Source organism: Sorex araneus, chromosome 1 (genome assembly GCF_027595985.1).
Source record: "Sorex araneus isolate mSorAra2 chromosome 1, mSorAra2.pri, whole genome shotgun sequence".
Classification (NCBI taxonomy): Eukaryota; Metazoa; Chordata; class Mammalia; order Eulipotyphla; family Soricidae; genus Sorex; species Sorex araneus.
In genome coordinates, this window is record NC_073302.1 from 420,578,615 (window position 1) to 420,596,666 (window position 18,052).

At 39.6% G+C, this 18,052-nt stretch overlaps 1 protein-coding gene across 8 annotated transcripts in view; it reads right to left on the reverse strand.

Annotated features, from left to right (window-relative positions):
- CADPS2 (calcium dependent secretion activator 2) overlaps nt 1-18,052 on the reverse strand; it is a 541,525-nt gene that overhangs the window by 41,103 nt on the left and 482,370 nt on the right. For all 8 annotated transcript variants that reach the window (XM_004602056.2, XM_012935474.2, XM_055143028.1 and 5 more), the window contains 2 exons: nt 7,718-7,801; nt 7,581-7,613 (listed from right to left, as the gene is read on the reverse strand). In XM_004602056.2, coding sequence (XP_004602113.2) covers nt 7,581-7,613; nt 7,718-7,801 — 117 coding nt within the window. The remainder of the gene's footprint in view (nt 1-7,580; nt 7,614-7,717; nt 7,802-18,052) is intronic.

The window sequence follows — 18,052 nt, forward strand, 5'->3', positions numbered from 1 at the left end:
TGCTCAGAGATTATTTCTTGGAGGGGCCTTGGAGGACCATATGAGGTGCCAGGGATTGGACCCAGATCAGCTGTAAGGCAAGTGCCTTACACACTGTCCTATCCTCAGGCCCCACATGTTTTTTCATCTTTGTCCTGAGTCCTTCATGACAATTAACAGTCTCTCTCTCTCTCTCTCTCTCTCTCTCTCTCTCTCAAACCTGAGTTGCCCTGAGGTTACCATTGACCATGACAACCTCTTTTCTTCACTTCTCTTTATGCTTTTCTTATGTGTACAAATCTCTGCCCACCCAAGAATTCCAGCGATCTATGATGTGCCAGGAATTGTGGAACCACAGCAGGAACGCCTCTCTGAAACAGTGATTCAGCACATTTGTCACAAAGGCTACAGGGAAAAGCCTATCAGATTGCTTGCAAAGAAGCACAAGACATTGGTGGAATCTATTCTACTCATGAAACCTGATTTTCTGTTGTGTATGGTGTTTCTTTACAAAGAACTGTCATAAAATGTATGCATTAAAAAAAACAGCAAAATTACCTCCGTAAAATTTATAGATACATGGTTTGATTTGATTCATTTTATGCTATAAACTCTTTTATTGCAGGGGTATATATGGCAGTGGTCAGGTCTTACTCCTGACTCTGTACTCAGTAAGCATTTAGTGGGACCGTATGTGGTACGGAGGATTGAACCAGATTGGCCATGTGCAAGGCAAGCGCCTTACTTATTGTTCTATCACTCTGAATCTCTGTTAAGAACTCTTAAACATCCTCACTAATGCCATAATTACAAGGAATCTCTATTGAGTGTATGCTAAGAGCATAAATTCCTTTTTCTCTTCTGCAGTAGGAATGTTATGGGTTAAAAGACAATTTGTATTTCTGATGGTTTAATTTGAAGAATCAATTTTAATGTCTTTAAATAGCAAAAAATTAGTATAACTGTAAGGCATTAATTCTTTTTTCATAGATTTCTTTTCTAGGTCTTTATTTTACAAACTTTTAGACAATTCTGGGCTTTTTTAATCTCGAATAGAACTGGACCAAAAAACACATCTCAGAATGACAGAATGCCACAATTAGGAGGATTAAGGCAACTTGTACATCTTGTACACCTCTTTCTACCATCCTTCTTTTCCAGCATCTGTTCATTAAATTATTTTATATATAAATAGAACAGTTGAGCCCAAGATCACAGAGTAAATCCAGAATAGCATGAAGCAACATATAGCAATATAAACTCAACATAAACATAAGCTCTAGCAATTTAGTCATAGGTCAATGGTCTTTAAAAAATATTTTACTTTAGGGTTACAGAGATAGTAAAAGAATTAAGGCCTTATATGCAGCTGACCAGGGTTCAAATCTCTAGCAGAACATAGCAGAACACTTCCAGGGGTGATCCCTGAGAATAGAGCCAGGAGTAAGCCCTGAGTATAGCTGGGTCTGGTCCCTAAACTTTTCTTTTATAAAATTTAGCACAAAAAAAAACCCAAAAAAATCTTTAGCACAATTTTAGGTTTAGCATTCCCATGTACCCACAGCCAATTTCCCCCTTAACCTCTTGCATTAGTACGGAGCATTACAACTGATGAATAAATACTTCATCATTAATAACTGAAGTCCATACTTTTACTTTACTCAGATTTTAACCTAATCTGTTTTATCCATATTTTCATTCAAGGTGCCACAAGAGACTGAGTCATGATTCCTTAGTTTCCTCATTTCTACGTCAGTTGCTAGGATTGTGCTTTTGATGATCTTGACAATTTTGAGTACCAGTTAGGTGTTTCGTAGAAGATACCTCTACTGGTATGTATGTGTCTGACTGGTTTCTCCTGAGGGAGAAACTGACATAATTTACTCCTGGTGATATTGATAAGGATCCAAGGGCTGAGGGTAGTATCCAGCAGATATTTTCTTTTTAATTTTGTCTTTTTTGGGTCATACCCAGCAACACTCAGGGGTTACTCCTGGTTCAGAACTCAGGAATTACTTCTGGTGGTGCTCAGGGGACATATGGGATGCTGGGAGTCAAACCCGGGTAGGCTGCATACAAGGCAAATGCTCTACCCTAAGTTCTATGGTTCTGTCTCCTCAGCAGATTTCTTTGCTAAGCCTCTTCTCCTCTTTTCAGATGCACTCTTTGGAAGGGAGTCACCCTACACAGCTTGCATTTAAAGAATGGGAAAATTCTATTTCCTTCTTGGGAATCAAGTATCTTAATTATTTGGGATCCTTCTCAATGGCAATTAGTCGTTTTTTATTATTTATGTTAGTCATGATCAATGGATATTTTAAACTAGGTTATAATACACTATTATCTTATTCATTTGAAGGCAACTTTTTTTTTTTTTTAGCTGAAGCCATGGGAAGGCTATTTGTCTTCTGCATCCTCTTGTCGTATCCCTAGATAATTGTCTGTGTTTAAAAAATAATCTGCTTTTGCACTGTTTACAATAGCCAGAATCTGGAAAAAAAATCCTGAGTGCCCGAGAACAGATGACTGGTTAAAGAAACTTTGGTACATCTACACCATGAAATATTATGCAGCTGTTAGAAATGATGAAGTCATAAAATTTGCATATAGGTGGATCAACATGAAAAGTATCATGTTAAGTGAAATGAGTCAGAAAGAGAGGGATAGAAAGATTGTGGAATATAAAGTAACAGAATGGGAGACTAACACCCAAGAACAGTAACAGATAAGTACCAGGAAGATTACTCCACAGCTTAGAAGCTGGCCTCGCATGCTGGGGCAAAAGGCAGCTCAGATAGAGAAGGGACCACCAAGTAAAGGGTGCTAGGAGGGCCTGATTGGGATGGGAGATGCAGGCTCAAAGTAGAGTATAGACTGAACATGATGGCCACTTTATACCTCTACTGCAAACCACAACATCCAAAAGGAGAGAGAGAGCAAAAGGGAATGCCCTGCCACAGAGGTGTGGTGGGGAAGTTGGGGGACGGGTGGGGATGGTGGGAGGGATATTGGGACCATTGGTGGTAGAAAATGGGCACTGGTGGAGGAATGGGTACATGACCATTGTATAACTGAAATGCAAGCACAAATGTTTGTAAATCTGTAACTGTACCTTATGGTGATTCACTAATATAATTTAAAAAAAATAATCTGCTTTTTGCCATTATGAGATGTTCCAGAACCATCTTGTATGTAGTTTCTTCCCCAGTCCATGCTTAGCCATTCTCTAAGAGTCCTGGTTTAATTACTTTTTGTTGTTTCTTGCTCTTCTCACTAATTTTATTTGAAACAAAATCAATTAATTTTGTTTTTAGAAGCATATATATTTTTTTGTTTTAGGGTAACACTCAGCAATGCTTAGAGGTTACTCCTGGCTATGTGCTCAGGAATTACTTCTGGTGATGCTTTTTTCATTCAACAATGGACTTTTAAGATTTATTGAGGTCTTCATGTGACCTGATAGTTTATTTCCTTTTCCCCCTTGAATAGTATTTTGTTGTTATTATACATTTCCATTATTTTTTTGGTGTTCATTAACAGCACTGATATAAGTATTTGCATGTATTTTTTGGTGTGGACATGTTTTCAGATCAGTTGGATAAATGTGTGGGAGTACATACACAGTTAGTACAGCTGTGGATGGTGTGAGAAGATTATGTTTAACATTTTAAGAAACTTGCACGCTGTCTTCCAAAGTGGCTGTACCACTTTGTGTCTGCATCAGCAGTAAAAGATGTTCCCTACTCTACATCTTTGCCAACTTCCTGCTATTGTATCTTAGAAATCATTTTAGACATATTAATAGTTCTGTAGTGCTATTGCACTGTTTTAATTCACCATTTCCCTAATCACACATGATGTTGGACATCTTTTCATATTGCAGTGTCTGTTCAAATCTTATGTCCACTTTAGGTTGCTTATTTTCCTACTGTTGAGCATTAAGTATCCTTTGTGCCTTTTAAATATGTGTCTGTTATCAAATATGTGTTTGTTGGTTTGTCTTTCTCTAAACAGTGAAGGACATACCCAGCTTTTATGTCCAATTCACAATTAAAAAAAAGTTTCTGGATTATTTTTTGGGGGGGTGGGGGAGAATGGGGCTTCACAACCAGTGTTTCTCAGGACTTACTACAGGCTCTGTGCTAAAAATCACTTGTGGTGGGGCTGGGGAGCCATATGGAATGCTGGGGATTGGACCTGGGTCTGCTGCACATAAGGCAAGCATCCTACCCACTGTACTACGACTCTGGCTCACTTCTGGTTTTGCATCTAGAAAACCCACCATAAATCCAAAGTCATTTATATTCTCCCCTATATTTTCTTCTAGAAGCATCTTAGTTTGCAGGATACATGTAGGTCTTCCATCAGTGTTAGGAAAGGTTTATAGGTGAGCTAATGCAGCATTCTTTCCTCCCAACATTCTTAAGAGCCTTTCAGAAAGGCTCACATGCAAGAGTATTAGCACAAAAAATAGTAGTCAACAGTAACTCATAGCTTTTAAAGTTAATATTCACAGGCCTCAACAACAGAGTATAATGTCCAGATTAGAGCAAGAAAGTCATGCCTTAATAATCTGCCATGGTCAAACAACATGCATGGTTATTGTACTCTGTTCTGGATGGTAAGTTGTATGAATAGTGAACTTAGTTAAGGTGAAATTCACCTACTGAGGGATCAGTAGTGTCATGGGTACAAAAGTTCTGGACACAATGCTATAGTTGCTTTCATGATATACTCTAGTTCCTCAGCTCTTTTTCAGGTTTCAGACTCTGAGCACCTTTTTTTTAAATTGAATCACCATGTGGAAAGTTACAAAGCTTTCAGGCTTAAGTCTCAGTTACATAATGCTCGAACACCCATCCCTTCACCAGTGCACTTATTCCACCACCAAGATCCACAGTAAACCGCCACCCCACCCCGCCTGTGTAGCTGATAAATTTCACTTTACTTTCTCTTTACTTTGATTACATTCAAACAAAAAACTCACTATTATTGTTTGGAGTTCCCCCCCTCCAGAGTCAGACCTGCTGGAAAGGAAGCATTTGATAATTTGTTTTCCACTGCTGAGAATAAAGAGATATGAGGTCGTGTGGCCACAATAGTGGCCACGAGGTTCTGGATTTCTGTATTTTAGTAACTAATGAGTCAGAAGGAAAGAGACAGACATAGAAAGAGAAAGATTGCACTCATATGTGGAATATAAAGTAGCAGAGAGGTACGAGCTAGCAACAATGCAACTTCTGGCAGACTCTGAGCATCTTATGGGTAGGAAATGCATATTTCCATCATGTTTGCCTAGGAATCAGCATTTCAATGTATTAACTATTTAACAAAAAATCATAAGGCTTGATGTTTAATGTAGAAAATAAGAATGTCTCGACAATTCACTCTTTTGAATATCCAGCATATTGTCTCTTGGGATGAGGAAAGATAATACTTATCATCAAATATCTGAAGGGATGTTATGCAAAAAAGGATTATTAAAATCAGGACAGAATTAACAGAGGATCAGAATTTCAATTCATTTATACATTAGAGGAGCTTGACCTTATGGTGACTCTGAAGTCACTGAAAAAATTAAAAGAACCTCAATCTTTAGGAGGGATATTAGGGGATATGGCTTCTGCACTGAGAAGAAAAAGTAAATGAGTCACTTTCTGTCTCTTTTAACTGAAGTTCTATGGGATGTAACCGAGCTAGAAGAATCAAATTTAGAACTTCAAAGATCCTAAGAACAAAAATAATTAGGCTCTAAACCAAAAGAATAATTAGGGTGCCCCATTACATTTGGTATTCAAAACAAAAACAAAATTATTTGGTTTAGGAAGTCCAAACATGGTCCAATGAGTATTTGACTTTTCTTAAAAATAACAAATATAAACTCTTTCCCTAAATCTCCCTTCCACTCTCTGTGCTGCTGCTTTGTAGGACCTTCCATATGTGAATATTTCGTTGATTACCCAGTGATAATTTCTTGGTTCTAGGTAAAAATCAATGATCTTGGCAAGGATTATTTGGTGTTCATTTGCAAAAGAAATCTTATGCAAAAGCAGGAACTTTTTATTTAAAATGCCCAATTATAATAACTATAACAGAAAGGAATCTAGGAATTATTTATCCATAACATAACATTAAATATTACAGATGCTGTGACATTATAAGCAATCTACAGCTGGTGTACAACATTTAGCAGTGCTTACACCACAACTGCAGTGACAGATTAGCAAGCAACATTTTTGTTTTTCTTTTTGAGAGAGGGTGGTCTCAATCACATCCTTGCTTACTCAGGACTATTCGTATTCTGTGCTTATGACTGACCCTAATTATGCTCAGAGGACCATTTGTGCTGCTGGGGATTCACAAGAAGGCCATCAGGATAGAAGGCTTGTGTCTTGAGTCCTATACCATCTCTCTAGTGCCAAGAAGCAATATATATATATATATATATAAATTTTATTGAATCACTGTGAGATAGTTACAAGCTTTCATGTTTGGGTTACAATCACACAATGGTCAGACACCCATCCCTCCACCAGTGCGCATTCCCTACCACCAATATCCCGTGTATACCCCCCCCTTTCCCATCCTCCCCCTGCCTCCATGGCAGACAACATTCCCCATAATCTCTCTCTATTTTTGGGAATTATGGCTTGCAACACAGACACTGAGAGGTCATCATATTTGGTCCATTATTTACTTTTGGCACACATCTCCCATCCCGACTGATTCCTCCAGCCATCATTTTCTTAGTGATCCCTTCTCAATTCCATCTGCCTTCTCCCCTTTGCTCATGAAGCAGGAAGAAGCAAAATCTTAACTCAGGTGGAGAAGACACACATTCCCTCTCATTTAGTCTTTTCCCATCTTGCTCTTATTCTTTGAAATTGGATACGTACACCAAAGACTGATACACTTGCCACACATCTAATTAAAACAAACATCTTAGACTTTGATCAGATATGTGATAATAGAATTTCAGGTAAAAAAAATCAATCTACTGTGCTGAACAGTTTAAAAATGCTGCACCAACTTGCTGATTATATATCATGTGAATTTTTCATTGTAATGAAGTTTCACCATTTCTTCTCACGGTATCAGCCTTTGAACAAATTTACAGGTTATGAGTTATTTTATAAGAATTCTATAAGAAAACAAATGTTGAAGTAAGTGAATATTGATTTATAACACTTTCGTATTTAGAAAACTACTCCTCTGGTTTAACTGGCTTATTGTTATTGTGACTTTAACTTCTATAAGAAACATGTTAGAGTTTTCACATAGAATGAAGCATGAGTATTTTCCTCTAAATAGTGTGAGGCATTTCCTATCCTGTCCTAGAGAGCTATAACTATCCTTCGCAACGGAGGTGACATGTTCTTATGAATTGACCTTCAAGAGAGTTCCCAAGTTACAATGGAAAAAATATACTGAAATAACCTTGCCAAGCCTTGTTATGAGGGTTTGCGTTTGCTTAAGGAAAATAAACTACTCCCCAAGGGAATGGCACCGATTTAAAGATTTTAAATAAATCTGTGGTGAAGCACAATTATTTAAAAAATAAAAAGGAATGATAGTTTAAAAAAGCAGACAAAAATACTTACTGGAACATCCACATATTTTGCAGCTGCTTTAACCTGAGGTGGAAGAGAAAGAGATATATGTGAGAACAATTTTGTTAACTAGATAAGTGCTGTGATAACAGGTAAGAAGGGCGAAGAGAAGTCATTCAAATACTCACAGTAAATGACAGAATAGATGAAAAGAAAGTGCCTTCATCATACCGCGACAGCTTAGACAACACGCCATCCAACACTGCAATGAACTATAATACAGTTTATAGTGAATATTTAGAATATTATTGTGGATACAATTCTTGGACCAAATACTCCTATGGCACAAAAATCCACAATGAAGACATTGACATCTGAGGGGCTGGCCTGTATCATTTATTCTTATATTTTGAAGATAATGCTAAGGCTTTTTCCATTGCTGGAAATGACAGACAATTTTTAAGATTAAGAATCATGTAGTAGAAATCCAATCACTCTACATGTAAGGTAATTAAAGCCATTAATAAAATATTTTGTTCCTGAGACTATTCCATAAAGCAATTCTCAACTTCAATAGATATGCTTAGAAACAATGACATTCAAGTTTAACCAGTATCTTCTCAGTAACACATCACTTGACTATGCATCAACTTTTTACCATCTACAGAACTGGTACAAAAAAGACAAATAGACAATGAAAGGGATGTATAACATTTGGTGTTATAGCAACATGGAAGTGGAATCTGATATAATGTATAAATGGTTACTAAGAAATTCTAAGTAGGATGAGAATATAAAGATCATCTGTGCTTTCAGAAGATATGCAAGCTGCAGGGAACAATGGAATTAATACTAGACTAAGAATAAATCTGTCATTGACTACTACAGGAGCTCAGGAATAACAGTACCTCTAAGGAGTGGGGGGGGAGAGAGAGAGAGAGAGAGAGAGAGAGAGAGAGAAAGAGAGAGAGTTGGGGGTGGGAGGCATAGGATCCAAATTAATCTCAAAATTAGAACCGTACTATACAGCTCTAAAATTTTCTATTTCTAGGAAATGAAGGTTTAGACATGTAATTGTAGTATCACTACAACACGAAGAATATTATTTTATTGATTTTAAACTTTTAGATTCAGCATGAAGATAAATGAATACATGATATTAATGAGAATATGCTAGCCTGCATCTTTCCTCTTTAGAACTAAAATAATAGGTCCTATTGCTAAATTACAGACTCCCAAAGGGAAAATACTGACAAGGTTTTTTAAATACGAAAAGGGAAATTAACAAAGGCTGGTTTTTGTTCACATAGCAGCTTCTTCAACAAAGTGATAATAGTTCTAGGGACACGGCTTATTGGTCTCTGGTGACCAGTGAACTCACTGAGAGTGCACAGGAGATAATCTTTTCTCTATGGTTGGTCAATTACTGCAAAATAGTTTATGCAAAAGAAACAAAAACTTCCCTATAGGTTTCTCCATCACATCATTTGCGACATGATGTAAGAACAGAGAAACAAAATCAGGCAAACCGCTGACTAAATTTTTCTTTTAGAAGAATAAGCATTTGGATGACTTATGAGTTATCCTCAGGGATACAAACAGCAAAAAACACAAAATTACAAATTGCTCACAACTTAAAGTCAATTTAGCACTTTCTTCCTGCCCATTAGGATTTCTTACCAATCACAGCTGACTAACTCAACTTGATGTGGTTTGCAAAGACCCAGAGGGCCAATACTCCAGGGTCACGTCAGACCAGGGGAAGGGAATTCCAAACTTAATGGCCCTCTGTGGAAAATGCCTCATCTCATGTAACTCAAATCTTGAGAGCCAGTGTATGCTAGGTGATCTCATTTGTCACGAGGAGCGGGACAACTGCTATGTTTACCAGACGCTCTGCATCTTTGAAGGCTCTGGCATAGCCCTTGACTTCTGATGCCTCCTACAGTATGCTTTGCTACACCTGTGAGGGAACTTAAGGATGAGACAGGGTACAGGTAGGATCTCTACATACAGTTGAGGGACGAGGAACCTCTTTTCTGTCAAGGGTCATGCGGATATTTATATCCCCTCTCACAGGTCATGAATGCTGGCAGATGGGCTGTGCGTGGGCAGCTGACAAGAAGCTTATGTGTTCAACCCATCATGCAACAGGGCCAAACCCCATATTTCGTGGGCCTTATTCAACCCACAGGCATGATATTCTCCAAGTCTGCTGGAGTGATTTGGATCTGAGTTTGGAGTGTAGGTTAGCTAGCCTCTGGCTAACAGACAGTGGCTAAGCCAAGGAGCTTCTCTAATTTCACATGTGAAAATGAGGAAAATGATACCTTGTCCATGTTACAAGGATGGTGTGGAGATGGGCAGAGATGATTAATGTGAAAGCCTATGAAAACAGCAAAATGCCAAAAAAGAAGTATAGGGAATTAAAATTACTGACATGACTTCCTAAATCAAAATTTCTTATAAAATTCTAAGGGAAAAAAATAAGTCCCAATTTAGTGGGATCGGTGGTTTTATGGTTCTTAAGCAGTAAGGAGAAATTATGAGTTGCCCTATCAGCTACTTTTTATCCATCTATGCAGAAATAACAGCGATGCCAGTGTAAGTCAGAATTCATCTTGAACCTCATCTATTTTAAGGCCATGGAATAATGGATGCTGAACCAGGTGCTCTGGCTCTAATGCCCATGTTCTTTTCCATCATGCTATAGAGACTAGAGCAATGAGATGATATATATATATAACCTGGGCACAAAACACGTGTGTACTAATAAGTGCCATTTTGTTATAGTTGTGAGCAACTAACATGGGAAATAAAAATAAATCCAGTGCCTGGAGACAGAGCACAGTGGCTGTGTCACTGGCCCTCCATGCTTCTGACCCCACAGGACTGTGTATGAGCACCTTCAGGAGTGACTCAGAACACAGGGTCAGGAGTTGCCTCTGAGCACTGCTGAATGTGAGGGAGAAACAAACAGAAACCTCAACCAGCAACAGCAACAGAAAAAAAGGTCTTTGACAATTTGCTCAAGGAACAGAGGAATGAATGTGAGACAGATGTCCACACAACTGACTCAAGGCGCAAAGTATGAGCAGGCAAAGTGTGTGGCTCAAACTGCTGGAGGGGAAGAAGTCTGGAGAATATTGGAAGCATCATGAAGTGGCACAGGAACTGACAGCAGAAATGGGGGCATAAAAGGAACACTGGAAGAAGCCAGTGGCAAGCGAATCTCCTGCAGGTATTTCCACAATGTGGCAGCTGGCAGCCTGTCTGAGCTAGTGGCTGGTCTGATGCACCTTGTCTTTGAGGTAGAATGTCGAACTGCAAGTTCCTACACATGGAGCTGTGCTCTGTGACCTGCAGGTCACTGCATTCTTTGCCTCCATCTTAACAATGGTGGAAAGTCTGTCTTTGGGTTCCTCCCCGCCCTCCAGAGAGAGTCCCCAGGGGCCTAAGATACACTGGGGACTCTAAGTGCTTACATGGCAGTGAGCAGCAAAGGCACCTCTGGGACGCAGCAGCTGAGTCACAGTTCCTACAGGAAGGTTTTTCTTTGTGATTTTTCTCAGGGCGCATGCAGTGAAAGAGCTACCTTAGAAACCAAATTCTATTAACGTCAAGACTAATAACGACATATTTTCCTTCTGACTTTTAATTGCACAAAACAGCAAGAAATCCAGCTAAATGCTGGGTTTAGTTGCTGTGTCTTTAACTGCTTCCTGCGAACTTTTCTCTGCACAGCTCAGGGAGTATATAAATACTGATGGATTTGCCTTGTACTCTCTGTTCTCCTGAGGGTGTGGGGTTGGAGTGAAATACTGTTATCTCTTTGTTTCTCTCTCCTTTATTGTGGATGCCTTTTACTGGGTCTGTTTGAATAATATTTAACACCTAACGTCTGTCTGGGTAATTAGTATCTTTGCCTCAGATGCCTACTCTCAAGGAAATTAAAGATGAAAGTACTTTGGAGTAGCTGGTGGAATCAACATGAAATAAGCCACAGGCATATTGGTTTATGTTTCTTGTTGGGTATGAGATTTATTGTCTTACACACATGGAAAATAGAACCACCAATCCTAAAAAGTGCTAAGTTGTGGCTCAGTGAATCCAACACACTTTTTGCTTATTAGTTGTGACATTTCATGAGGCAAAACAGGCATATTGATACCATTCATCTCTGTCAGTCACTGTCAGTCATCCCCTTGCTCATTGATTTGCTCGAGCAGGCACCAGTAATGTCTCCATTTTGAGACTTGTTGTTACTGTTTTTGGCATATCCAGTATGCCATGGGTAGCTTGCCAGGCTCTGCCTTGTGGGCGAGATACTCTCAGTAGCTTGCTGGGCTCTCTGAAAGGGGCAGAGGAATCGAACCCGGGTCGGCCGTGTGCAAGGCAAACACCCTACCTGCTGTGCTATCACTCCAGCATCCATAGAGAAGATAATCATTCCTATGTGAGACTTTTCATAAAAAACTATTTTTTAAATTTATTTTTGACATGGGTATCAGAGACAGCAGATATCAGATGTTCTGTTTGGCAAACTATATTTTGTGATTGGAGAGATAGAACAGCAGGTAAAGTGCTTGCCTGGCTGACTTGGGTTCGAGCCCTGGCATCCCATATGGTCCCCTGAATACTACCAGGAGTGATTACTGAGTGGAAAGTCAGGAGTAACCCCTGAGTATTGCCAGGTGAGGCTCCAAAAAAAAAAAAACAAGACTAATTAAACAATGAAACCAGAAGATTATGAATTAGGAGAGAAAAGTTTTGCTCCTTTGAGTGAGAATATTTTTATAATTCAATGAGATACTGTCTTCACTTTTCTCCACTTGGGAATCTACTTTTTCTCTGAATTCTTATTCCAGTTAACTTACAAGAGGCCTCTCCTAAGATGAATTTTCTATTAAAGATGGCATTATATAGGCATTATCTGTTAGCATAGATGTACTCATAATGTGCTCTATTCCGCAAAGTATCTAAGACAATTGCCAAGATAACACAATTACCCAAATGCCAGTGAATTCACCACATTTCTTCTATTCTTCTATTGCTCCTTTTTCTCTTATCTCCTTCCACCTCCAAATTAGTGTGTCCTATTTCACTCTTCTTGTGTTGTCTGAAACTGTCTGTGACTTCTTTCTACATGTGTATATGTATATATATGTATACACACACACATACTAGGATTTGAACAGGTGTCTTCTGAATATATGGCCTTGCACCAAACAAGTTAATCTAATCAAAATGATCCCACCAGGCCATTCTGAGCAGTTATTTTAACTATATCTCTTAAGGGAAATTCATGGAAACTTCTAAATTAGTGAAATTATAATACATGCATTTATGTCTACATATATTTATACACACATTTCAGGGTTCCCTGCTATCTAATTTGGGGATACTATATTTTTCCCTATCAATTAATAACAGCATTTCCAGAACCAAAAAATAATATCCCGTGGACTCATGAAAGAGGTACTCCTCTGAGTTTGGTACTTGGTAGTCACTCCTGAGGCACATGAAGATTATTCTCAGCGTTTGGGGGGGACCATGTAGTTCCGGAGATTAAACCCTCAGGTGTACAAAGCACATATCCAGTCTCTGCCCTCCCTCACCCCCAAACCCCACCCCAAACTCCTCCGTTTGGAACCACACCCAGCTATGTTCAGGACTTACTCCTGGCTCTGTGTTCAGGGATGACTCTGGCGGGTTCAAGTGACCACACAAGATGCTGGGGATTGAACCTGGGTCAGCTGTGTGCAAAAGTGAGTGCCTTCCCGGCTGTACTATTGCTTGGGCCCTGATACCTGCTGAACCCTCTCTCCAGCACCCTGAATGGGCCTTTTAACCATGATTCTGCACTCCTGTTTCGGCAGAGAACTATTTACATACATCAGCAAATAGTTAAAGCCAAAAGTATGAAAACTGGAGCAATCTGTTCTAATAAGTTCAAAATTTGAACAGAATTGTTCAACGTGAAACAGATTAAGTTCAAAATGGAAGCCCAAATAATGCCATCATTTAGCTGCTAGTTGGAGAGAATCAAAATAACAGCCAAGATCTTTTCTATGGATGTAAAATGTGAGAGTTATGTTGGTCATTATTAAATTAGTTGTGAAGCTGTGGGATAAGAAGAAAATATGGTGGTGGGATTAAAGAGATTATAAAAAGTTATTTCTTGGGGCTGGAGCAATAGCACAGCGGGTAGGGCGCTTGCCTTGCATGTGGCCAACCGGGTTCGATTCCCAGCATCCCATATGGTCCCCTGAGCATTGCCAGGAGTCATTCCTGAGTGCAGAGCCAGGACTTACCCCTGTGCATCACTGAGTGTAACCCAAAAAGCAAAAAAATAAAAAAAAGCTACAAGCTACTTCTTAGTTACCCAAATATAGTTGATAGCCCTAAGGCTTCCAGAACCACCTTATGGATACAGGAAGCAAGAACTGATAAGGCCTTTACCTAGAGCAAGCACAGGCCAGAGAAGGTGGGGCCATCACCTTCAAGAGAATATGCAGCAGGAACAAATGTCAAGAAAGGGAGTTTTGAAGACCATCCATCTCTACCCTCTTGCCAAGAAGCCTAGAAGGGACTCTCCTTACCTAGCTAGAAAGCCCAATGTGAGGCAGATTAGAGAAATCCTATAAAATCCCCCTTGAATAAAGGAAGGGCAGGCATATGCTGCCCGAGCCCATGTGCTGCTTGTGCCCACGTGGCCGAGCACATGTGGTGCCTGATCACATGTGTCACCTGCATCTCCCCTGGAGAAGTGTGCTGGTGGTGTCTTGTCTTTGGAGAAGCCCGTGTTCTCTCTTGAGCGCGTTACTTCTTTCCCACTTCCACTGCCTCCTCCACCGTCCTCAGAAACCTCTAAATAAAATCTGTTTTACTTCACTGCTTATCTCCTCCTGAAATTCTTTTTTGCGAGATAGGACAAAGTTCCTGGAAACTCCAGGTAAGGCCCAGGACTGACTTTCCCTTTCTGCAAATCGCATTTTCCTCCCTGCAGCCTGAACCCACAGCTCCCTGAGAGATCAGGCGGTGGGGATCAACCCTAGTGCCAAGCAGATGAAGTAGGTGTCAGGTGTGGCTTGATGGCCACCTCACGGGGCAGGTGGGACTCTAGGTCCGTCTTTCCCTTCTGCTCCAGGGGTGGCAGAGGTGGATTGGGAGAAAGTGACTGTCTCTCTCTCCTCTCTGCCTCACATAAGCCTCCCCTGGGTGCCCACCAACTTCATAATGAATATAATATTAATATACACAAAGCAAAGATTAGAAGACAGGGAGGAATATTTAGCATACAAGGAATTATTCTATTTATCTGTCATACTGAATCAATCTATAAGCTTATTAAAATGTCAAGGGAGGAAACTAATCAAATGCACCTATGCCATTGAAAAACACATTGGGGATGTGACTTGGAATTTGATAGGGTAAAGACAGTTAAGGCACATGTTCTACACATAACATTTTAGTCTTTTTACTCCTTTCACTGATTTTCTGGAGCTCTCAAATCAGAGTGAAATGGCATAGGCATCTGAAACTCAGGGGTTTGGATCTTGACTCTCTCTTCTTACATGTATGACTTTGGTCAGTTCACTCGGAGGATTATTTGTGAAATAAGGCTAGACTGGCAATTTCTATTGCGTTGTATATTTTAAGTGACACAATAATGCACGTAGAGTGGCTGCTTTTCAATAGCTGCTGCATCAATTCTTCCTTTATAAATAGTAATGTCTTTGATGGAAAAAAATGCTGTCTTCTTTTGAAGAGTATTGAAGTTAAAGGCCGCTTGTAAGACAGCCAGGTTGAAGATTCACCAGAGCAGTGCTCCTCATGGCTGCTCCAAAATCAAGGAACCTCCAAAATCACCTCAGGGGCTAAATAAATTTCCATTACTGGCCCTTACCCCAAACCTCCAATTCAGAATTTTTTGGACCATGCAAATACACATTTTAACAAAACAGTTATTAAGTAGTCTGGGGGCATGCTAATATTTTAGGAATTATAGCCATCCATTCATAATGAAATATAAGCATTGACTGTCATTCTCTATGAAGCTTAAAGTGGTTTGTTCCAACTACTTATTCATTTAATTCAAATGAATTTATTTCATATTTTTCCACCAAAGAATTAAAGATTACTACCAACTGCTATCTGACTACAGGAGAAGTAATCAGTAGAGAAAACTAATAATTTGGGCTAGGTTTCCAAATCAGATGGTCACCTGAATCTATTTAAATACATTTAGTTACTTAACAATTAAAGTTTTAGTTACTCAACTGCTCTGTGTTTCAAAGCTTCATAAGTTACCTGTTACTATATTAGAGAGAGCAGTATCAATTTTTTTTATCATCATACAGTTTTATGAGAAAGAGTAGATCTCTAGAGGACAATTTTGATGACTCGAATATGCAAACTCATTTAACCAGATATTTTTGATATGAAGAAATTTACATTTCTGCTTTTCACCAATGAAGACAGATATCATTAATATCCCTGTCTACCTCCCTGCAAGCTTCCCTTCCCCAGCAAAACATCCAATTTAGTTTGCTTTATTCCTGGTAGTTCCATGTAGCTCGGTGACACCCTTTAAGCACACTCCTTACAAAAGAACTTCTGCAGGACAACAGTGCTGATATAAAAGCTCCTTCAGGACAGTTTCTCTGCATTGTATACAGAGAAGGAAGATGCAATGTTAAGTTTATTTCAGTGCAGGGGGCTGTGAAGTGTTGCCAGCAGGGGCTCCTCAGAAGAGGAAATCGTACTGTTCTTTCTCCAGGAGCTTCTTCTCCAGCGTTGCCTCTCCTCTCACATGCCAGATGGTTTTCCTATTGACCCTTTCTACTTGTAGGTGTGTGTTATAGGTGTGCATGGAGGTTGCCCATGTGGTGGCAGAAGTCAGGAAACAAGAATCAACTGGTGAGGAGGTATTATTCTTCGTCAACTTTGTTTGCATTTTCCTTCAAGGTTACCAGGGAATTCAGAAAGCACATGCAACAAATGGAAGAAAACCCCAAACTCCAATAACCAAAAGATTTATTTTCTTGCTTTTCTTCTTCTTTTTTTTTTTAATAATGTAGGACTATTTGTTTAGTCATTGATTAAGCTGATTGAATTGTGCACGAACTCCACGTTACTTTTTTTTTTTAAATTGTATCACTGTGCGACAAGAGTTGCAATTCATGTTTGAGATTCAGCCATACAGTGGTGGAACACCCATCCTTCCACCAGTGCACATTTCCCACCACCCACATCCCAGTCCTCACCCTGCCTCTCTGGCAGACAATTCCCGCAATATTCTCTCTCTAATTTGGGGCATTATGTTTTGCTTAAAATTTCCCACCACCATTCAAGTCTGTCTGCCAGGGGCAGACATTAGATAATTTATTTTCCATTGCTTATTTTGAATATCATCAGAGCTCACACAGCTCTGATTGGAAATGCAGATTTCTAGATTGTAAATGATTGGGTTCCAGAGACATCGCTATATGGCACTAATCCATTTTGGGATTCAATTGGGAGTCTCTGGGCCAGGGCTGTTGGTGCACTAAGATGGTACCTGGAGGCCAGTCGTGGGCGTGGCAGACAGTCTGCTGGGCGGGCAGGGACCTGGGTAGGGGCAGCCCAGGTCCTTTGCCACCATGTGGCCTAGAGATTTAGTCCTGGAACTTGCTTACAGGAGGGGGGAGGGAGGGAAAACTTGCTTGTGGAAGCTCTGGGTCACAGGGGTTCCATCTGGAGTAGGCAGGGGAGTTCTTAGCTTTTCTTTCTTTCTTTCTTTCTTTCTTTCTTTCTTTCTTTCTTTCTTTCTTTCTTTCTTTCTTTCTTTCTTTCTTTCTTTCTTTCTTTCTTTCTTTCTTTCTTTCTTTCTTTCTCTCTCTCTCTCTCTCTCTCTCCCTCCCTCTTCCTTCCTTCCTTCCTTCCTTCCTTCCTTCCTTCCTTCTTCCTTCCTTCCTTCCTTCCTTCCTTCCTTCCTTCCTTCCTTCCTTCCTCTTTCTTTCTTTCTTTCTTTCTTTCTTTCTTTCTTTCTTTCTTTCTTTCTTTCTTTCTTTCTTTCTTTCTTTCTTTCTTTCTTTCTTTCTTTCTTTCTTTCTTTCTTTCTTTCTTTCTCTCTCTCTCTCTCTCTCCCTCCCTCCTTCCTTCCTTCCTTCCTTCCTTCCTTCCTTCCTTCCTTCCTTCCTTCCTTCCTTCCTTCCTTCCTTCCTTCTTCTCTTTCTTTCTTTCTTTCTTTCTTTCTTTCTTTCTTTCTTTCTTTCTTTCTTTCTTTCTTTCTTTCTTTCTTTCTTTCTTTCTTTCTTTCTCTCTCTCTCTCTCTCTCCCTCCCTCTTCCTTCCTTCCTTCCTTCCTTCCTTCCTTCCTTCCTTCCTTCCTTCCTTCCTTCCTTCCTTCCTTCCTTCCTTCCTTCCTTCCTTCCTTCCTTCCTTCCTCTTTCTTTCTTTCTTTCTTTCTTTCTTTCTTTCTTTCTTTCTTTCTTTCTTTCTTTCTTTCTTTCTTTCTTTCTTTCTTTCTTTCTTTCCTTA